Source organism: Mastacembelus armatus, chromosome 5 (assembly GCF_900324485.2).
Source record: "Mastacembelus armatus chromosome 5, fMasArm1.2, whole genome shotgun sequence".
Taxonomy (NCBI): Eukaryota; Metazoa; Chordata; class Actinopteri; order Synbranchiformes; family Mastacembelidae; genus Mastacembelus; species Mastacembelus armatus.
This window is the reverse complement of record NC_046637.1, coordinates 14,603,711-14,627,457: the sequence shown is the minus strand read 5'-3', so window position 1 is coordinate 14,627,457 and position 23,747 is coordinate 14,603,711. Positions and strand designations below refer to the sequence as shown.

The following is a 23,747-nucleotide window of genomic DNA, read 5'->3' as shown; positions in this document are numbered from 1 at the left end:
TAGCAGAAAAATGTGAACATATGCCAGGTTCACTATATGGAGTATATAATAGACTTAGAAACAGACACCCTTTAAAAAAACATTTTATTGCTAGGTGTCCTCTAGTGACTGCAGTAATTATGATGGATGCAAAGGAAAGTGTCATGTGTCTTGGTATAAAAAGCAACTAAGTAAACAAAGGAGGAAAGTTAGATTGGATAGATAGATTGACATATGGTACACTGGACTTTGACATGGCAGACTTCTGTTTGTTTCCTGTATCAAAGTTAAAGTCAACATAAAGCCTCTGTTGGTACGCTCCGCATTTGCTTTTTAACCATGACCGTGAAGGTCTGGTTTGCCTACTGCTGTAGTGTAGTAGTGCTGTAGTACTGTTTTTTATGGGTTGTGTCCAAAATGTCCTCCAACCTAAATGGCAAAATAATGATCACTTGTCCCTACCTTCAAACACAACCCACATACCTGTTCCAGCAGCATTTTTCCAGATATGTGTAACATGGTAACAATAATCTGACCAATATGACAGTCTTTAAAACACATTAAGTGGAACTGTCACAGTTTCATTAGGTTTAGGAAAAGATCATTGTTTTAGATTAAAATGAATGCTTTCTCAAGGGTCCTTTATTGTCATAGCAATTATAATAACGCCCATTTAAGGTTGTAGAACTGTCATGGATGAAAACACATTTCACACTGGAATAAAACTGCAGTTTCCTTTTAAAAATTAATTTGTTTTCTAAGAAATGTTTGGTGGAAGTCATCTAAATATAACATTTTACTGTAATAAGCAGCTGGCATATACAACACAGGAGTCTCAACACATCAACACATCAGAAGGTAGAGTAGGGAGAAATTACCTGCATGGCTACTTACTTTGGAGAACTATTTTAGAACCTTTTCCAGCCATTATTTCTGTCAATCATTAATGCCACAAAAGTGTTGATATTCACATTCCGGGATTTCAAAATAAGTTTCCATTCTGTTTTCTTGTTTTGTGACTATTAGCTTGGATCAGTGTCATTAAAAATCACTTCTACATATGTACCATTAGCTGTACAAACCCGTTTCATGTTTCAGGTTAAGCAGGCCTTACTATAGACAACTGGACAGTTCACAATTTATGTCACATGGCAAACATTTATTTCATTTTAAACTGATTAGTATCTTTCAGCTTGAGCTGAGCTAAAAAAATTTATGAAATCCATATGTGTCCACATAGTAAGTGCTCTCCAAAGATTGGTAAAATTGAATTTCTTTGTCTCTGTTTGCTAACATCTTCCTCAGATCAATAAGCAGCAGCTGCAGACAGTCAAAGAGCGTTTTCAGGTGTTCCTGAATGGAGAAACTCAGATTGTGGCAGATGAAGCCTTCATCAATGCTGTCCAGAGCTACTATGAGGTGAGTTTATATTATCTTCTACACCAGTACACTCACAAAATGTATGCCTAATGTAGCAATTATCCAGCTTTGGTATGAATAATTTATGGAGGATTTTTATATTTACTGACAAATCTATTATATATTTTATATATAAACCTTGCCTTTCAGAATTCCGATGCCCTGTGGTGGCAAAGAATATAGTTTTACTGTAAAAGTAACAAAACGCCAGATGTTATTTCTACATTATTATTTACAAATGTCTTCACCTTTTGTGTAATTTCTGATGACTTAGCTGCCTTTTGCAAGCTATACATTTCTCCTTGTGTAGCCTCCTCTTCTTTAAAATGAATCTGTCCAAGGAGAAAAACTAATAATGTGTGAAGTTCCAAACCTCAGTGGAAATAATGTTTCTTGGCTCTGATGAATGGTGCAGAGTGTGCATTGAGCTCCTCAGGGCACTGTTACTAATGTGCTCCCATATGGCTAGGATTCAGCTGGCTTGATCCACTGAGAACAGAAGATGGATATAAACTCTTAATAAAAGAGGAGTGAGGGTCTTCCCTGCATTTTAGACTGAGTTGCACTGTTCATTTACATCTTAACTTTTGACACAGTATCTAGAGTGAGTAGAATAAGCTTTAGTTCTACCTACATTTCAAGACATAAGTGAATGATCAAGACCTTATTCCTGTTACTGAATTTTGTGAACAGGGAACAATTAAGTTCAAGTTGAATATAGGTAAAGACATATACTAAGTGTTCAAGAAACAGAGACTGTGTGTGGTATTATAGATTGCTTACAGAAAAAAAACAGTTTCCAGTAGACAATAAAAGTTGTAATTGACAATAAAAAAGCTCATATGCTAATTTTAATATATTTCTTTAAGGCTGATGAAGAGTTTTATCAGTTTTTAACTTACTAGAAATTTAAACTGGGGTGGGGCAGCAATTTAGCTTCATCTAGCCTTTTCACTATGCTGCACCTTACATCTGTTGCATTGCTTATACTTATGTGCATACAGTGCATTCAGAAAGTATTCAGACCCCCTTCACTTTTTTTCAGTTTTCAGCCTGATACTAAAATTGCTTAAAATATTTAGTTCTGATTAATCTACACTCCAATACCACATAACAAGAAAGTTAAAACTGAATTTTAGAAACGTTTGTACATTTATTTAAAAGAAAAAACTGAAATATCACATTTACATAAATATGTAAATTCTTCTTGCTGAAGAAACTGAGCTGCATCACGGTGGCCAAGACCATACAGCGGTTTAACAGTACAGGTTCCACTCAGAACAGGCCTCGCCATGGTCGACCAAAGAAGTTGAGTGCATGTGCTCAGCGTCATATCCAGAGGTTGTCTTTGGGAAATAGATGTATGAGTGCTGCCTGTCAGCCTGTCAGTGCTCAGACCATACGCCGCACACTGCATCAAATTGATCTGCATGGCTGTCGTCCCAGAAGGAAGTCTCTTCTAAAGATGATGCACAAGAAAGCCCGCAAACAGTTTGCTGAAGACAAGCAGACTAAGGACATGGATTACTGGAACCGTGTCCTGTGGTCTGATGAGACCAAGATAAACTTATTTGGTTCAGATAGTGTCAAGTGTGTCTGGCGGCAACCAGGTGAGGAGTACAAAGAAAAGTGTGTCTTGCCTACAGTCAAGCATGGTGGTGGGAGTGTCATGGTCTGGGGCTGCATGAGTGCTGCCAGCACTGGGGAGCTACAGTTCATTGAGGGAACCATGAATGCCAACATGTACTGTGACATACTGTGACATACTGCATGATCCCCTCCCTTCGGAGACTGGGCCACAGGGCAGTATTCCAGCATGATAACGACCCCAAACACACCTCCAAGATGACCACTGCCTTGCTAAAGAAGCTGAGGGTAAAGGTGATGGACTGGCCAAGCATGTCTCCAGCCCTAAACCCTATTGAGCATCTGTGGGGCATCCTCAAACGGAAGGTGGAGGAGCACAAGGTCTCTAACATCCACCAGCTCTGTGATGTCATCATGGAGGAGTGGAAGAGGATTCCAGTGGCAACCTGTGAAGCTCTGGTGAACTCCATGCCCAAGAGGGTTATGGCACTGCTGGAAAATAATGGTGGTCACACAAAATATTGACACTTTGGGCCCAATTTGGACATTTTCACTTAGGGGTACTCACTTTTGTTGCCAGCGGTTTAGACATTAATGGCTGTGTGTTGAGTTATTTTGAGGGGACAGCAAATTTATACTGTTATACAAGCTGTACACTCACTTTTACATTGTAGCAAAGTGTCATTTCTTCAGTGTTGTCACATGAAAAGATATAAAATTATTTTAAAAAATGTGAGAGGTGTACTCACTTCTGTGAGATACTGTACATGCCTGTCTATAGAAGGCCTCACAGCTGACAATGCATATCAGAGCAAACCAAGCTATGAGGTCAAAGGAACTCCCTGTAGAGCTATAGTCAGGATTGTTGATAGGCACAGAGCTGAAGAAGTTTACAAAACATTTCTGCTGCATTGAAGGTTCCCAGAAGCACAGTGGCCTTTATAATAATATTATGTACACTGATGATCTGGTTACCCAAGTTGAAAATTATCTTCACCTCTTTGTTGATGGCAACACTTCATGTTCATCACCAAAAACTCTTGGCGTGCTGAGAAATGGGCAAGTGATTGATGCATTACCTGAAGGACAATGATCATTACAGCCATCACCTCATATGGACTTTATGGCAGAGTGGCCAGACGGAAGCCTCTACTCAGTGCAAAATACATGAAGGCTGCTTGGAGTTTGTAAAAAAGCACCTGAAGGACTCTCAGACTGTGAGGAACACGATTCTCTGGTGTGATGAAACAAAGATTGAACTGTTTGGCCTTGATTCTGTGAATGTTATGTCTGGAGGAAACCAGGCACCTCTCATCAGCTGCCCAATATGACAGTGAAGCATTGTTGTGGCCGCATCATGCTGTGGGGGTGTTTTTCAGTTGTTGGGACTATGGGACTGGTCAGGGTTGATGCAAAGCTGAATGGAGCAAAGTATAGAGATATCCTCAATAAAAAAACGGTTCCCCAGTGCTCAGGACCTCAGAAGGTTCATCTTCCGACATGGCAACAACCCTAAGCACACATCCAATCACAGGAGTGGTTTATTTCATGATTTTTCTACCTCTTGCTGGACTGCTTCTGCCACTCTCTGTGCCCAAGCAACCCTGGTTCCACGTATCCTTGGACTTTGTCACTTGGTATTCTGCCATATGATGGTAACAGATCACTGACAGATTCTCTAAAATGGTGTATTTTGTCCCCTTGCCCAAATTGCCCTCAGCCAAAGAAACTGCCAAGCTAATGTTGAATCGTGTTTTTCTCGTCTTTGTTGTGGACAGAATCCTGCAATTTAATTGGAGTTACCACCAGTTTGTCTTCAGGCTACTATGCCCAGTCTAATGGGCAAATTGAGAGGATAAATCATTAGTTGGAAAAGACACTCCATTGCATGTGTTCACAAAACTCCCCTTCCTGGTGAGAATACCTCATATGGGTATTATCCACAGCATATGGTATATGTCCACAACACCCTGCCCACTTCCGCTACTGGATTTTCCCCCTCCAGGCTGCTTATGGATATCAGCCCCCATTGTTCTCAACTGGAGAGAGAGGCCTGTGTTCCATCAGTTCAAGCCTTTAGGAGGTGTTGTTGGCGTGTAAAGTAATCAATCCTGTGGCAGTCTCCCTCAAGCTACCCAAGACTCTTCATATCCACCCCACGTTCAATGTGTGATGAAGCCAGTCTTCACCACCGTGATCAACCATCTGTGACATTTGAAGCTGTCCATTGAGAGGGGGTTGTGTCATGATTTAGCAATTTCTGAGTATTTTTGGTTGTCAAGTTACATGCTTGTCTCACTCTATATGTCCCCTTTGTGTTTTCAGACTCCACTGCATGCCCTGCCCTTCCCCTCTGCATGATTCTGCTTCACTCCAATTACACACCTGTTGCTCATCAGACCTAAGCTCCATAAAGACCCAGTGCTACTACTCACTCCTTGCCAGATTGTCGCCTGCACCATGCTAAATCTAAGCCTCCTCTACGTGCTGTTTTTTCTAGAGCTGCTTGCGGAGAGTTGGACTGGTTAAGTTTCACCTAGTAAAGATTTAGCTCATGAGTTCTTTGCCCTGTTCCTCACATCTCTTGGCTGTCTTTGCTTTGTATTTTGTGAAGAATCAACTTCTGTTATTAGAACCTATCCTCCCTGTGCTACCTTGAGTCTCTGAGTACATGTTTGCATTTGGGTCCAGTTTCCTAGATTCTGTTACAGCTTAGGGACAATTCTATGAATGTCCTAGAGTGGTCCAGCCAGAGCCCTGACTTGAACCCTTTGAACATCTCTGGAGAGACCTGAAAATGGCTGTCCAGTGATGGTTTCCATCACACCTGACCTAGCTTGAGTACTTATTTAAAAGTGATATTTCAGTTTTTTTCTTTTTAATAAATGCTGCTAAAGAGCTAATCTCAGGACAAGTGTTCCAAGATTTGAGGGCACTGTTGCATGTGAAAACAGAACATGGGAATGTAGCTGTGCTGGGCTGGCGATTCTAACATATTGACTGACACTTTATCAGTTAATGTGGCAGCACAAGCAAGCCAAAAGAGAATGTTGTTATATTTAACACATGAAGCCACAGGTTATCCAGTTCAGTTAAAATCTAAAGCTCTCAGCTTGGCTACAGCTTCAGGCTAAAACTGATGGAAGTAGACTGGGGGTAGGGGCAGGGGGCAGACACAAATAGAAAGCTAGAGACAAATAGACAAAGGGTCAGGAAGAGCTTGACAGTGATGGTGACAGGGATTTACCAGCCTTCAATAACAAGTGCATGCATTCTCTAAAATATTTCAGCTTTGTGTAATTAAAAAAATGTTTTTCCTCCATGGACCTCAGTATTTATATTTTTCATTGAAACTGCTTTCTATTCAAGAATCAGTTGCTGTATGTATTCTGTGCTTTGACCCAAAAACTTTAAGCTTTGATCTTGGACACTGTTTTGGGAAAGAGTTTTTGAGAATTTTTGAAATACAATATTACAATGATGTGAGCACCTCAAACGAAATCCTCTTCACTTCTAATATACTGGTGAAGGTAAAATTCATAGAGACAGAAATGTCAACACATCTAATGTATAAAACAAAGTACTATCTGTATTACTAGGTATCAAGAGGGGTAAGAGAGAAATTATGTTCCTTTATAATTTAAATGAGCCAACCCTTTAGAGTAGCACAATTTCTTCCTTTTTTTGTAAACATTTGTGGTTTTGCATTGATAATCAAATTTATGTGTCACATCTAGTTTTGCAAAAAAAATCTCCCTCTTGCTGCAGCTGCGTAAAACACTTCTAAGGATTGTTAAAATTATTAATGCTATTCCATAATGATCACTTTCTTTTTGAGCACAGCACAGAAACGCAAAGTCGTCACACCAATTCATCAGGGCTGTTATGTGTAGACATCAGCCTAATATTTGCAGACTGCTGGGTTAGCTTCCAGGCAGGGGCAGTCTAAATAAAGCATAATGGTTAGTGTTAGATCCCTCATAGGCAAGAGTCAAGAAAGTCAACTATGGCGTTGCTTTGATATAGCCAGATATCATCTATGTTACATCTCGTTTTATAATTATCTTTTTGTGTGTGTAGTCAAACTGATTGGATCTCAATTCACAAATCAATCCATTAATTTCAGGTCTTCTTGAAAAGCGACCGTGTGTCCCGAATGGTGCAGAGTGGCGGCTGCTCAGCCAGTGACTCACGGGAGGTTTTTAAAAAGCACATAGAGAAGCGGGTGCGCAGCCTGCCTGAAATCGATGGCCTAAGCAAAGAGACAGTGCTAAGCTCCTGGATGGCAAAGTTTGACACCATTTACCGAGGTGAGGAGGACCCAAGGAAGCACCAGCAGAAAATGACAGCTAGTGCTGCCTCTGAGCTCATCCTCAGCAAAGACCAGCTCTATGAAATGTTTCAGCAAATCCTTGGCGTCAAGAAGTTTGAGCACCAGCTCCTTTATAACGCCTGTCAGGTCAGTCTATTAAACAAATCATACTGATATTGCTTTTTATTCATTTTCATGATGCTTGAAGGAATATGTGAATTTGAGTCATCAGTTCTTTAAGTTGATTTACAGCACCCTGTACAGTCCCACACTTTCCACACTTGCTTGATTCGCATTTTAATCCCACTCATCCATAGTTCACTATAAGCAAAGACATAAAATTGTCATTTTTTAAGTTACAGTAAATTGTTAAAATAGCTAGAGTTGTGAGAGATTCTTCAGAGATAGCCTGTTAGAGTGACCTTTTAATATTTTACATTGCTGGGAAGTCCTGAAAAGCTTTAAAGAGAAATATTCAAATCTTGAATGCTCCTGATGGCTAAAAGTGCTGGAGTTGTACAGTATTTGGTAAATCAAAGACTAAGACAAAAGACTTAAATTTTCTGCTAATACACTGCCTTGGAATGTTTTTTGTAAATGTTTATTTAGGCGCAACTGCTCCCAAGCAAAAGGACAGTGGCTATTTTCAATAAATAACTCCTCATGAAGGAATGCCAAAAGAAGCAGTACGTCCTTCACTGTAAATGGCTTTATAATTGATGACTTTTCAGTGAATCCATATCAAAATTAGGGTATAACAGGTGCAGTACTGCTGGAGCAACTGTTCTCTTCAATCTACACTAACGTCAGTCTCCATTCAGCTGTCACTGTTCTTAGAAGCAGCTGTAAACTATTAATTTAGCTCCGTATGACTCAGGTAAGCATTTTATGATCTGTCTCCTCTATAACTGAGGATTAAAAAAGTTTACGTACAAAAAGTCTTGGTTATGGTTAAAATGCTACTAACAATGACTGCTGGTATGACGTGGAATGTTAATAATGGCCTTCAGAATCACAGAGTTGCAGCATATAATGGTAATAACAGACACACTCAGACAGAGAGCTGGGCTGTAAAGACAGACTGCTGTGCTAATAAGCGAGCCCAGTAGTTGGCAGCTGGAGGCTGGCCTACAGATACTCAACCTTTTGTCAGAGCCCAGTTCATCACTGCAAAGACCTTGGGGTGGAAGGTGAAAGGGTCCCTTTTCATCCTTTTATCTTTTCTATTTGTTTTACTGTTTTTATTCTATATATCTAATACTGCCAGAGACAAGCTGTGTATAAGTACAGTATGTCTATCTTAAGTCAAACAAATCCGAAACCACATCTTTTACCCTTGTTTTTTGAAAACTGTTTTAAGAGTGAAAATGAAGAAAAAATTTTTGTACTGTTTACACATTTTAGTGTGCGTTTTTGAAAAAACAACTGAAACATACATGTGCCCAAAGCATGTGCATGTGCTCACACATCTCTAGAGTTTGGGCCACCACTTTGGCTCACCTAATGCAGTGTCAAACAAGATCTAAAGGTTTTGAAATGTGACTAGGGTTGGGGGGGGTTTAATGACATTTATGACATTGTTATGATTCAGAATGTTTTTATTTTATTATTTTTACACATCAGAGGTGAATTTCCTGAGCGATTATTTTGCGTGTCAGTAATATATTTTGAACAAATAACCTATCAATAGACCATTTCACATTAACAAAAGAATTTCACTGTGCAAAGACCAGCATTTGATTTTTTCGCTGCCAGGTTGATTTCACTAACTTTTCTCCGGTGACAGAAACACCTCTGACCAATCACAATGCAGCTTGTTGGAACATCACTTAAAAACATTCAACACAGCAGATCATCTTATTAACTTTGTTTAAGCTAACAGAGTTCTTTATTCTGCAACATTAACTTAAAAGCCTTGTCAGTCAGCCTTGGACGAGACTTTTAAGCCACATGGTGGGAAGTGACTGCCCACATCCAGCTGCTCTTGACGACGAGGCGGAGACTTCTGAATAACTGCTGCACAAGGACATCAGCCAGCTCCTGAAACTACACCCAAAATACACTCCCACACAATAGACCCTACAGCTGACTGTAACACCCCTCCCCATAACAAACATTTTTGCTAGCTTTAACTTACTTACTGTAATCCAATGCGCTCTGTCCAATCAGAGGAAAATATTAGCACATCATCTAGATAAGCATTGCAGTGGTTCACTCCACTGGAAGGTAGCTGGTGCGTTACACATGCAGTACACACCATGATGTATACTGCATGTGGTCTAGAGTTACAAAAGCAGCAATATCAGAGGCATGATCAGTTAGTGGTACTTGCCAATACTTGCAGATCTAACATGGTGATGTACTGGGCAGAACCCATGTTGTCTATGCAATCTTCCATCCTCGGTAAGGGATGGGAATCTGGTACTGTAAGAGCGTTCACTTTACAGAAATCTGTAATGAAACAAGGAGAACCATCTTGCTTAGTCTGTATTAAACAAGATGAACTCCTACAGACTCCTACAGGACTACAACTGGGTTTAGCAAACCCATGCTTCAACAAACAGTTTCTTGTTTCATTACATCTCAATTAATCTGACTAACACGATAAGGTGATACTTTCACAGGCACAGCTGATCGCACATCAATATCATGACAAATCACACTAGTTTGGGATGGTACATCTCCAAACAAGCTAGGGAACTTATTCACTAGCTCAAGAACATCATCTCGTTGAACTAACTCCCAATGAGACGATGATGAGGGGAGATTTTCTAACATTTGTGAGTTACACAAGCGTCCCCCAGGGATGTTTGAACTACGAAGAATCAAACCATCATCACAGGATTTAGGTTCACTAACAGAAACTACTTATAGTTGCACTTATCACTTCAGGGGAGTTTTGTTCATTAGTTTTAGTTTTCTCTTTCTCAAGAGCATGGTATGGTTTTATCAAGTTGATATGAAAAACTCCTGCGCCGATCTGGCATATCAATGACATATTCAGTATCACTCAATTTCCTACAAACCTTGTAGGGAGCAGAAAAACGGCTTGACAGGGCAGACCCTGGAATAGTGGTAACACTCTTTCACCAACCTGAAATTGCTGCTTTATCAAACTGATGCATCATTTTTGCTTGTGATCGTGACATTTCCTGTCTGGCTAGATCACGGGCACGATGCAATTTCTCCCAAAAGTTGCTTACATACCTCAATATGTTTGTAGGGGTTTAGGTTGCATCTTGAGTAACAATCTGGTCTCTGAGCATCTTCAGCGGTCCTCTGAAAGAATGAGCAAAAACTAGGTCAGCAGGACTAAAACCTAATGACTCTTGAATTGCCTCGCGTGCTGCAATCACAACAAATGGAATTCCACATATGTTTGACCGGGAGCTTTCTTTCTCTTTCTAACTTTTTGCGGGTACGCTGCCAGGATCAATTCATACGCACGGAGAATGGCATTCTTTACAGTCACATAGTCAAGACTATCTTCTAAAGATAGAGCTGAGACTACCTCTTGAGCTTTACCATGAATTTTGCACTGTAATAACAGAGACCAAGCATCGGACGGCCACTGAAGAGCAGTAGCGATTCTTTCAAATGCAGTGAAATAAGAATCCAATTCATTCTCCCTAAATGAAGGTACCACATGGATATATTTCACTATATCGAATGAACTAGTCAGTGACCCAGAGGGAACAGGAACTGCAGCTAAACCTACTGAAATTGGAAGAACTTGAGCTCTTTGGAGGTGGTCTGGCCTGGGGGTTCAGTGCACTAGAGGAGATGGGCTTAAGCTGGGAGATGTGGAACACTGGGTGGATTCTCATAGAGGAAGGCAGTACAAGGCAGGGCTGGACTGGCCATCTGTCAAACTGGGCACTTTCCCATTGGGCCAACGTACTTTTTGGGAGCTAATACATCTTCATACCATGCCCCATATAGTAGGGTGATAGCTTCCGCGACTTCGTCCGCAGGGGGATGTTTCTCACACGAATTGTCACTGATAGGTATGGCGAAGCAGAGGTCCTGTGGTGGTCCACCAGCTGACGATTCCGGTCAGCCGTTCTCTGGAGGGTGGCTCGGGCCTTGGTCCAAAACTGCCAGCAGTGGCGGAGGTGATGCTGTACGGAGGAGACAGTGGTCTCTTGTTCCTGGGAGGGGAAAAAGGGGTTAGACCAGTAGCTGAACACAGTTGAGAGTTCTGGGTGTATTCTACGTAGTAGTGGGGTTGGATGACCACAGAGCTGCCTCCAGTTCCTGATTAGTCCACTCTGCTTGGCCGTTTGTCTGGGGATGAAAACCTGAGGACAGGCTGATTGTGGCCCCCAGGCTCTTGCAAAAGGGCCCTCCACACTTGCAATGTAAACTGCATCCAGGCTGATAGGTCACCATAAAATTAAACTGGCTGAGGAATAGTGCCCATTGGGCCTGGTGAGAGTTTAGTCTCTTGGCTGATTGGATGTATGCCAGATTCTTGTGGTCTGGCCACACCCCAAACAGTTGTTCCGCTCACTCCAGTCAGTGTCTCCACTCCTCCAGAGCAAGGTTGATTGCGAGCAGCTCTCTGTTCCTGACATCATAATTCCGTTCTGCTGGTGAGAGGCACCTGGAAAAGAAAGCACAGGGGGGAAGTTTCTGGTCAGCCTGTGCATGCTGGGAGAGGAACGCTCCCAGACCGGAGTGCAAGGCATCCACCTTGACCATGAACTGATGCTGGGGTCTTGGCTGGACTAGGACAGGGGCCGAGGTGAACCTCCATTTGAGTTCCTGTAAGGCGGCCTCAGTCTCCAGGGTCCATGTGAAAGTGGTCTTGGTGGAGATCCGTCTGGTGTGAGGCTGTGCGATGTTGCTGAATCTTTTTATGAACAGTAAAAGTTGGTGAAGCCCAGGAACTGCTGGAGCTTCCGCCATCTTGTAGTCCACCAATGCATGGTCCTTGTCAGGGTTAGTCTGGACCTGCCCAGCCTCAACAATGAGCCCAAGGAAGGAAACCACTGGGCAATGGAACTCACACTTCTCTACCTTGACAAACAGCCTGTTCTGAAAAAGCCTTTGCAACACCTAGTGAATGTGCCCAATGTGTTAATCGGGAGTAAAGTAGGATGTAGTCAAGATAGACAAAGGTGATATGATTCATGAAATTCCTCAAAACGCCATTTATTAGGGCTTGGAAAACCCTGGGGGCATTGATAAGGCCAAATGGTATTAATAAATATTCTAAATGTAATGAAAAAGTAATAGCACTCATTATCATGCATTTTGTCTCTTGCAATCAGTGTATGTGAGTGTGTTGTCATCAGTGTGCCTGCCATGTAAGCTGTTCTTCATTGACAGGTTGCATAATCCAGAGCACTGCACACGTGTGAGGTAGTGTATTTGTGGTACCTGTAACTCCAGGTGGCCAGTGAGTGAGAGTAGTCACCAGCCTTTCTGGCCCTACTGTGTTTCCTCAGTCAGCAATAATCCAGTACTGGAAATAAATCTAAATCTGGTTTCACTGACTAAACACATGGTTGTTATGGCCTCTCTGAACACCCTATTTTCAACGTAGTGCCAGTGTGTGTTCTGGAGTGATTGTCTTGTGGAAATTTGCCAACAACATAAGAAGATGATTCAGTTCAGTCACAGTGGACTGAACTCTTGGCAAAAGATGGTTGGCTTGTCAATGAGCATCTCACTGGAGTATTTCAGGTGAGACAGATGACTCATAGCTTCTTTGATATCAGCCTTTGACCATAGACAAAAATGCAGCTGAGTACCTGCTACTTCCACCATGGGAGGTGGTCAGCAGTATGCCCTCTGGTACAACTGGAAACGGGGAAACATTTTGACCCCAAAAATGACCGTCTGATGTACTGTTTGTCTGGTTGATGTCCAGTTGCTCTTATGCCGGAGGTGATGACATATTGAGTCAGCCTGATATGGTGATGGTGTTCCTCGAGGGGCTGCTGCTGGAGGGGCTACTGCTGGAACTGCTGGTGCTGGTCAACCAAAACCAACTGGAGTTTTGGAGGTTGTGTGGAGGTTGTTTCTTGGCCTGGACACCACAAGGGTAAAATAACTTCCCAAATTTAAACGTATCTTATACAGCATAATGTCAGGATGGCTGTCTGCCAGCTAAAACTCGGTAGAAGTTGGATGAAGTAAATCCACTACAGAATGACTTTGGACAGATAAAATCCACCTTTTAAAATGGCCCAACAAGAGTCCATACCTGAACCCAATAGTGATGCTGACTGCAATAGAGCCATTCACAGCAGACATCCTCTAAGGAAGAATGGTCCAAAGCTCCTCCTGAATGCTGTGCAGCTTATATCCACAGCTACTGGAAAAGAATGTTTGAGGTTGTTGCTGCCAAAGGAGATTAAGCTACCTATCGAATCACATTCATATTTTGTCCCTTTACTGCTTTACTGTAAATATTTAATGGGTGTGGTAAAAATTAATGTTCAAAAGATTATAATTTGCAAGTGTGTCATAACTGCAGCAGAAGAGAAGCGTGAAAGTCACGTTTTCCATAACTGAACAATTTTCACACTGTGGATAGTGGAGGTGCCTTCTTGTTGTAGTTTTTCAACATGTGATCAGATAAAGTTTATGGTTCTCAGCCCAGTTGACACAGTAAGTTGTGCAGCTTGGTGAGCAGACAGACTTCTCCTTTATCTGATGTCAGTCCACACTCACTCTACGACACAGGCATGAGGCCTATTTCCCCCTTAGTGAAAGTCTAAAAACAACTATAGGACAGACATTTCTTTCAGTTTATCAGGCTGACAGTGAAAACATGCATGCGCGCGCGCACACACACACACACACACACACACACACTGCTGTTCTGATGATATTCCTCAAAAAATTGCATTTTTACATGCAGCTGACCAGGATAATGTTTATCAATGTTCAAGATCATGTCTAAACACATGTTGCTTCATTAGGGTTAATGCACCACTCACTTTTGTTTTCAGTGTGAAATTCTAGTATATCAAACTCCAGAGGACAAGAAACTAAACTCTTTTTTGTCCTTTCTTCATTCATTGACTCACAGCTATGGAACAAATTACAGGCAGCCCTTTTACAGGGGAATTACAGGCAGTAAAATTAGCATGAGTGGCACCACTGGCTGGAGGGGGCAGAGCAGCCCTTCTTAGTTTGGACTGATCAACAAAATTTGGAATACCAATGCCAAGGGGCTTAACTCCTGACATGTCAGATTGCCTCTCTTCTTCAATCGACTCAATTTTTCCTTGTCATACCACCCTGGGTTGAATAATACCAAACCAGATGCCCTGTCCCATCAGTGGCAGTGGGAGGAAGGTTTACCATGAGTGGAGACCATCTTGCCAGCATCATGCTTTGTATTTGCCGTCTCTTGAGGAAGCATCTTAATCCAAGAATCTGTGCACAGCTGCATACTGCAGTGGGGAGGCTTTTCCTCCTTAGTGTGTCATCCTGGCACTCAGCGTACTAAATTCCTGGCCTTCAATGGCAGCTGACAGCCAGTCCTTTGTCAAGGCTTGTACAGAGAGGCTTGCCCAGAATAAGGCTGATATCCAGGTTGCCGTTGGGCTGCTACAACATCTAGAAGTCCCTTTTGGACCTTGGTCGAACATTTCTTTAGATTTTGTAACTGGTATACTTCCTTCAAATGTGGTTCTAAACTGTGGTCCTGACTGCAGTGATTCGCTTCTCCAAAATGCTATGTTTCATTCTGCTAGCCAAGGTCCCTTCCATCAAAGAAACTGCCAAATTAGTCCTACAACAGTCACATCACATCGAGGTATCCAGTTACTGGAATATTCACAGGCATTTCTTGTGCATTCTTTGTGTCTTTTGTCAGATTTTTGTGTTCTGATTGTGTTTGGATATTTGGATTAAGGTTCTCTGACTTTTCCCCTGGCTCTGTCTACTATTGTTTGGACCAATTTACTGGTTTATGCCATTTGGTTTGACTACACCTTTGTTTTGGAATATAGACTCTGTGTGTGTTGTTGTGATCTCTGGGCTTACTGACAAAGATTATTTCTCTGGCTGCTTCAAGACGTTACCAGTTTCCATCAAGGTGTATGTTCTTTGATCATCAACCTTCTATTCCCCATTGTCCTACTTCCCATTGGTGAAAATTCGTCTCTGAGGGCTTGACCTCATCACTGGAAAAATCGGACACCTCTCCTGCAACTGGGCCCACTGCCTCTGTTTTTCCCTCAAATGACAAGGTGGTTTGTCTGTACTCTACTCACTTGGATAAAGGTCAGATTATATTTTAGGACCATGAGCTTACTCATGTCAGACAGGCACAAAATGGAAGCTTTTTCCGTGTGTCATGGACGATTACCATTTCTGGAGTAACCACTATGAATTAATCTGCTGCTCTCTGTTGCAATATAGTATTGAAAAGAGGCATGGAGGAAGGGAAAATAGAAGGCTTTATTGGGGTTGGGAATGCTGTCATTCTACATTTGTGATGCTGATCTGCAATCCTGAATTAGTTGATTATATTGATTTATTAATATGATTTTATTGTAAGCTGTCGTTATTTATACATATGACTGCATAGAAGGTTTTGATGCTGTCTGGGTCCATTCAACAGCTGTGCAGCATTCTTATTATCCATATGATCTGCATCATGGTTAATGTCTATATTCAATTCAATTCAATTCAATTTTATTTGTATAGCGCCAAATCACAATACAAATCATCTCAAGTCACTTTACAAAAACTAAAACTAAAAACCCAACAATTCCCTTATGAGCAAGCACTTGGCGACAGTGGAGAGGAAAAAACTCCCTTTAACGGAAGAAAAAAACCTCCAGCAGAACCGGGCTCAGTTTGGGCGGCCATCTGCCTCGACCGGTTGGGGTGAGTGGATAGAGCAGAGAGAAAAGAACAGCAACAATAAACAACAAATAGACACTGCAAGTTGGTGGGGCCAGTAACTGCACATCAGCGATAAACAGCTCCAGGACCAGGGACACCTGCAGAAGGTACAGAGAGAGAGAGAGAGAGAGAGGGAGGGAGAGAGCACAAACTAGGGGAGAGAGAGAGCACAAGGTTAGTAACATTCAATGGTGGAATATACATGAGGTGGGAGGGGGGGGGGTTAGGGTAGGGGAGCTCAGTGCACCGATGGTCCTCGGGCAGTCTAGGCCTATAGCAGCATAACTAACTAAGGGATGGTTCAGGGTTGCCTGAAGCCAGCCCTAACTATATGCTTTGTCATATAATTAATTGTAAAAAGGTCCATATTTATAGATTATTTATTTTGATTCTAATCTATGTGTTGTATATTTTTACCTTGACTCAAATCTGTTTACGTGATTCAGCATGAAAGGAAAAGCCAAATCATTGGTTAATATTTAAAACAGTAATTTTTTGGGTAAAACTTTCCGGCACTGCACTGTACACTGCATGGAGTTGCAGCCTGTTACAGAATGGGCAAGCTATATACACAGACAAGTTACTTGTTTTACTTTTTATACTGTATTTTTTGGGCTTATTTTTACGGCATCAGGAGACCACTTCCACCATGGCTCTTTTGTTTACGAGTGTGAACAGCTGCTGGTGCTACACAACACCCAGGTACTTTGTGTGGTGAGGACACACATACGTAAGGAGATTAGGAGGAAAAGAAGCTGGAGTATTGCGATGTGAAAGGAAAAGACGGTATAAACCAACACTGCTGTCTGTCCTTATGGGGAATGTAAGATCTCTCCCCAACAAGCTGGAGGAGCTAATGGCGCTGATGTGCCTCCACAGTGAGTACAGGGAGTGTAGCATCATGCGCATTACTGAGACATGGTGAATGGCTAACGTCTGATAACACTGTAATCAGCACAAACTGGGCTACAATAATATGTGAGCAGCAAGTTTATACATGATTTTATTTTTGAGAAAACAGCCTTTATACATGGTTAGTAAAAAACTAAAAATTTTAACTCACTGAAATAAGGCCATAAAACACAAACAGAACATTGGGTCACAAGACTTTTGAGAAATGCATCTTGTAGGCTAAAGTGTTTGCTTCAAAATGATGTGAAAGTCATCATGTTCACTCATTCGCAGAAAACAATACACTTAAATTTTCTAAGACACAGAAGATATTTCAAGCTTATTTTTGTGTGGCAAGTATTCGCTGAGATTCTGTTTTTTTTCCTTTTGTGTCTGTGAAGAGAGATGACAGAAGACAGAGAGCACACCCTGTCTGCTTTCTTTATTTTACAAAAGCAAGACCCTTTACAGATTCGAATGATATATTGCTTTTATCTGTATGACCAAAATTGACGGAGTAATTTAAGTTTGTTTTGGCATTATCAGGAGGAGATGCCTCAAAACGCATGGGCGCGTTCGTCGACCCCTGAGGGTTAAATTACGCACTACGGATGCGTATATATCCCTGTACAGATTTCAACTCATACGAGTGGATAGGACACGGAGAGAGAGCAGTAAGAGGAGGGGAGGGGGATAGCGATGTTTGTAAAGGATAGATGGTGTAACCCCAAACACATCAGGGTTAAGGAGAAACTTTGTACCGAGGACATTGGACTTCAGCGATACTACCTGCCCCGTGACTTCTCGCACATCATTGCGATAACTGTATTTACAGGACTTAAAACACTGCAATTATGAATGTCAGGTCATGTTTTGCCTGAGGGATAACTCATTGCCTTGGCAAAAGCACATCTGGTGAACAGCCCCACCTCTGATAAAGCGTACAGTGGTTCTCTGCACTTTTCTAGGGAAGCACGCTGGATGAAACAGTACTGGTCATGGCTGAATGGGGCTCAGCAACTGGCAAAAACATCCAGATTGTTCAAATCTGTACATTAGTATGCTCAAGCTACCTGAAGTTGAAATTAGAATGTATTTAAGATACTGCACCAATCAAGTGCCAATATCATCACACAACAATCTTAACTACCCTTAACAATTTTTATTATTACAGTTCATACTAAATATAAACATGAAAATGAAATTAATTTCATCCATCCATCCATTATCTGTACCTGCTTATTCCACTTTATGGTCACAGGGATCTGCTGGAGCCTATGCTAGCTCTCTTTGGGTGAAAAGGCAGGATTGCACCCTGGAAAGGTCACCAGTCCGTCTCAGGGCCACATAGAGACAAACAACCACAGACACGTTCACTTCTTTGGGAAATTTAGGATCACCAATCAACCTGACATACATGTTTTTGGACTGTGGGAGGAAGCTGCAGTACCCAGAGAAAACCCACACGAGCACAGGGAGAACATGCAAAGTAATTTATAGAGCTGAAAAGGCAGCAGTTTCAGTACATTAAGGCTAATCAATAAAATGGAAAGAGGAAAATGAGAGACAGTTCAAGTGATTAGAAAGACAGATACAGGAAAGGAAGCCCAGGCATTACAAGAAACAAAGACATTTCCACTAAATGAGCTGTTTGTTTTCCACTTACCAGTTTTGAGAGTAAATATTACGTTAGTGCAAGAGCTGTAGCTAATAAATGCCATTTAAAACTCAACAGTACTGACCCATGGTTAATCTAAAAGCTGCACAAACTCACAAACAAAAACTCAAAGTGAAATAAACCCACAGTATAAAAAGCCCCCTGAAAAAACTGACTGATGGCTTGTTGAGTTAAAAGGAGTCACTTGCACTTCATTAGAACAAATTTAAAATCCAAACCCACAGCATATTGCATGAGGCAATCCCTTAATCCACAATGTGATATTGGAAAAGCCAGCACAAAACATCCTTGTGTCACAACTTTGGTGTTTCGCAGCATGGGTGTAACCTGCAGATGACCCCAGCTAGGTGCAGGTTAATGAAAACAGCTTGAAGGGGATTTGTCCCCTGCTGTCATCTTTTGCCTTCCGTGGCTCAGGCCAGATGCTTTTGAAGAAGAGCCAGGCAGAGAGCATCATATTAGGCCTCCAAACAAATCACTCAGGGCCCCATGTATAAATGTTGCGTACTTACAATACATTTGCCTGAAAGAAGCATACATCACTTCCGATGCACAGGTTGTGATGTATATAAAAACCAAACTTGACACCCGTATGTAAATTTGGTTTGATCCGGACAAAATCAGCTGTATGCAGAGAAAACTGCACTTGCCACCACCATTTTTAATAGGTTGCATGTGCTCCCACCGACTGTAATCACATTTGGTCTTCAAATTGCTGGTATAGGAGTAGAAAGATTTAGTGTAGGATACCTTAAAGTTGGCAGCAGCAACATCTTGCCACTTGTAGCTGTTTTTTTCTTTGTAATGCCCCTACTGTGACCTTTTGTTCTTTTCTCACCTGTCACCGTGAGCCACCGTAACAAAAGAACAGCTGCATGCCAGACTCATTAATATGCTTATCAACATTCATGGTGTGCTTCACATTGACTATTTATGGTTAAAAGTAGGCACGTGCATGATGAGGGATGTGACTAAATAAACAAATCACATATAGTGGAATGTGTGCACATTTTTTTATAAATCAAAATATTTACATTGTGGTTGGTGGGTTGCAACACAGTCATGTGAAGAGTATAGAGAGGACCGTGTTGTGCTCCGCTCAGAGTCAGGGTGAATTAGGTGTATTTACCCCGCCCCCTTTTTTGCAAATGGCCGAACAACACGTAGCTAAATTAAACTAACTGTTGTTCTTACATTTTAAGAGTTATATTGACGACCTTGGTGCCGTTTGAAGCAAAAGCGTCCCAGTTTTCTATCGGCGCGCAGTAAAATGTGAAATATGACTCCCCTCCCCCTCTAGCGTCGAGCGCTGTTTGCCCAGTGTTGTCAAGGCTACATGTACAGTAAGGAGGGGCCATTTAAAGCCCACTGTTGCAACATCTGGCTCGACTTCCCATATATTGTTGCAAAGGTCTCATCATTGGCTACAAGATGCGTCAGTCACCATTTACGAACAATATGACTGGCTAATTCTCCTGTCAATCGAAGTTAGAATATGCCCCCCTGACTGGGATTTACTCTGAGGATGTGAATTCTATTGGTTTTACCGCCATGAAACATAGGAAACACATTTGATTGAGGCCTCATGTGATTCACAGAAGCTTGCTATATCAAACTTTATTGAATAAACGGACAAAACAGCCGTAAAACGAAGCGGTTTACGGCTTTTTATGAGGAGGACGATGGATTTATGGATTTACTGTACAATATTACGTCTTTTTGGACTAAAACATGGGTGCAATTTGTTCTATGGATTCTAACGAACAAAACGATATGCGACACTCTATATTTGAGTACACATATGAATTAACACGACAGAAAGGTAAGGAACAGCGTATTGTACTGTATTTGTACTTTTGTTAAATATTAAGAAACTGTAGTCGCTGTGATTATTCAATCCAAAATTGCTTTATGTCATTTGAATTGTGAGACTTTAAGGTTTTATTAGACATAAAATTTATTAGACTGTATCCACATTTTCCGACGATCTTTTTGTGACATATCTAGACATACTAATATCGGCTCGGATCCGATCCAAGGGTGACTATGGTGTGACCGGCTAGTCTGCGGCTCATACTGCTACATATACTATTTTCTGTTAAAATAAAGATTTTACCTGTGTCTTTGGTCCATATGCGTAACACAAACTGTGACAGGTAGAGGTTCTGTACTGCCCTTATACAGACAATTTTCATACGACAGCACATAACAGTCCCAGATCATGTTTTACATACTAGTAGGGCTATTTGTTGCTATTTTGAAAATTTTAACCCCATTACCCTTACTGTTTCTAGCTGAGATTATTGCCCACATGAAACCCACCACATGCAGCCTTGAGCCTCAAGGAGGTTTTTGATACAAACTGTTATTCCATTGATCATAAAACACTCTGTAGAAAGGAATGTTTTTCACTTAGTTTTTAAATTGGCTGGCGCAACCTCTTTTAAAGAAACAGCTCAAAGACTGATATCAACAGACGCTATCAAATCATCTCAAACCTGCCTTCCACCATTGGCTGCCTGCCTGTTTCAGAACTAATTTAAGGTATTACTGATTACTTTTAATTTATGCCTGGGTATAGTTCCAAGTTAACTAATTGTTGAGCCATTATGAGCCACCCCCTCAGATTGGGCCTTCTGACTGTTTCACTGTCAAGGTGAAAATCTAAGAGTGACTGAGCTTTTGCCATCATGGCACCTGAGGAAAAGGCATCTCAGTGTTTTCCTTTTTTTAATCTGTTAAGCACATTTTAACCACCTTGGAAGACCAGAGGCCGTTAGCCACTGAGGCTGCGTGCAAAAAAAAAGAGAAAAATACTGTATACTGTTGTGGTTACACTACTGAAGTGCACTGTGTCCCTTTGTTTTCCTAGCTGGACAACCCTGATGAGCAGGCAGCGCAAATTAGAAGGGAGCTGGATGGAAGACTGCAGATGGCAGATCAAATCGCTCGGGTAAGGAACATAAGATTGTTGGTTTGATGGCGCAGTTCCCAGGTCCTGATGTGTAAAATTTTACAATTTTTCTTTTTTACATGGATTCTCCTCCTTGATTATGGTTTGCTGGTGTATTTTATTCTGATGTCTTAAAAATTACACTTTAGGTTAGATTGGCATTACAAATGTATAGTATTAAAGATTTTTAATCACACAATTAGTAGACTTCAGAGTTTAGACAAATATCTGTCCAGTATAACCTCAAACTTGTGCTTCTTTGTCTGTGAGGTAATTTTGGACATTCTGTGTATACTTCTATTTCATTAATTGACTTTGTTTATTTTTTGATCAGCATGGTGGAAGGTTTCCCAGGTTTTCATCTAGAGAAATGGAGGCAATGTACATTGAGGAGCTGCGTTCTTCTGTAAACTTGCTGATGGCCAACCTGGAGAGCATGCCAGTGTCTAAAGGAGGAGAGTTCAAGCTGCAGAAGCTAAAACGAAGCCACAACACATCCATAATGGACATGGGCCAGGAGGATGAGAACACACTGTCCAAATCTGATGTAGTGCTGGCATTCACGCTGGAGGTTGGTGGACAGTTCCGATGAGTTTAGAATATGTTTGGCTTTGTTATTAATATAGTATAGAGTATGGTTGCAACAGCAGATGGGGTAAAAGTGATTTAGTTGACATTAACAACCATTATGTGATCAATCAGGGCAAGATAAAGTACAGTTTGTGCTGAAGGGGTGTTTTAAAGAAAAGGACAGAGTATCATTATAATAAAAATGGTTTCTAATGAGTATGAATGTTATCAGACAGTTTGCATATATACATACATACACACACATCCATCCATCCATCCATCCATATAATTATCTATACCCGCCTATTCCTAACCAGGGTCACAGGGATCTGCTGGAGCCTATCCCAGCTCCCTTTGGGTGAAAGGCATTGGTACACCCAGGACAGGTCACCAGTCCATCACAGGGCCACACAAAGACAAACAACCACACACACTCACACTCACTCCTGTGGGCAATTTAGGGTCACCACTCAACCTGACATACATGTTTTGGGACTGTGGGAGGAAACCGGAGTACCCAAGAATGAGGAGAACATGCAAACTGCACACAGAAAGGTCCCTGACGGGTTGCAAACCCAGGCCCTTCTTGCTGTGAGGGTACAGTGCTAACCACTTTTCCACCAATACACACACATATATAAATAAAAATATATTTACATATAAGAAAAGAAATGGCAGAAAGGAATGGGCAAGAACACCAGGGGAGCAAAACATCAACTACTGGTAGATAAAGCAATCGCTCGAGACTGTAAGACCAGGCAGACCAACCTGTGCACCGCCTAGATTGACTACAAGAAAGCCTACGACTCAGTGCCTCACACATGGATCCTGGAATTCCTGGAGCTGTACAACATCAATAGGACCCTAGGAACCTTCATAAGGAACTCAATGGGACTGTGGAAAACAACCCTAGTAGCCAACCTCAAGCCGATAGCACAAGTCTCCATCAAGTGCGGCATCTACCAAGGAGATGCTCTGTCCCCGCTGTTGTTCTGCATAGGCATGAACCCCCTCAGTCAGATCATCACTAAGACTGGCTTCGGATACCGACTGCGAAATGGGGCAACCATCAGCCACCTCCTGTACATGGATGACATCAAGCTGTATGCCAGGACCGAGCGAGACATCGACTCACTGATCCACACCACCAAGATATACAGCAACGACATTGGAATGTCATTCGGACTGGACAAGTGTGGTCGAATGATAACGAAGAGAGGGAAGGTTGCCAGGACTGAAGGAGTTGAACTCCCAGAAGGCAGCATAGTGGATGTTGAGGGGAGCTCCAAGTACCTTGGGATCCCACAGGCAAATGGGAACCAAGAAGAAGCCGCAAGGAAAGCAGCCACAGCCAAATACCTACAGAGAGTAAGGCAAGTCCTAAGAAGTCAGCTAAATGGGAAGAACAAGGTCCAAGCCATCAACACCTACGCCCTGCCGGTCATCAGATACCCCGCTGGCATAATAAGCTGGCCAAAAGAGGA

The 23,747-nt window shown here is 41.7% G+C and overlaps 1 protein-coding gene across 8 annotated transcripts in view; it reads left to right on the top strand.

Moving 5' to 3' along the window:
* Positions 1 to 1,287: 1,287 nt before the first annotated feature.
* LOC113130189 (calcium-dependent secretion activator 1) overlaps positions 1,288 to 23,747 on the top strand; it is a 199,847-nt gene continuing 177,387 nt past the window's right edge. For all 8 annotated transcript variants that reach the window (XM_026306581.1, XM_026306582.1, XM_026306578.1 and 5 more), the window contains exons 1-4: positions 1,288 to 1,398; positions 7,112 to 7,444; positions 21,613 to 21,710; positions 22,039 to 22,264. In XM_026306581.1, the coding sequence (XP_026162366.1) occupies positions 7,142 to 7,444; positions 21,613 to 21,710; positions 22,039 to 22,264 (627 nt within the window). In that variant the 5' untranslated portion in view covers positions 1,288 to 1,398; positions 7,112 to 7,141. The remainder of the gene's footprint in view (positions 1,399 to 7,111; positions 7,445 to 21,612; positions 21,711 to 22,038; positions 22,265 to 23,747) is intronic.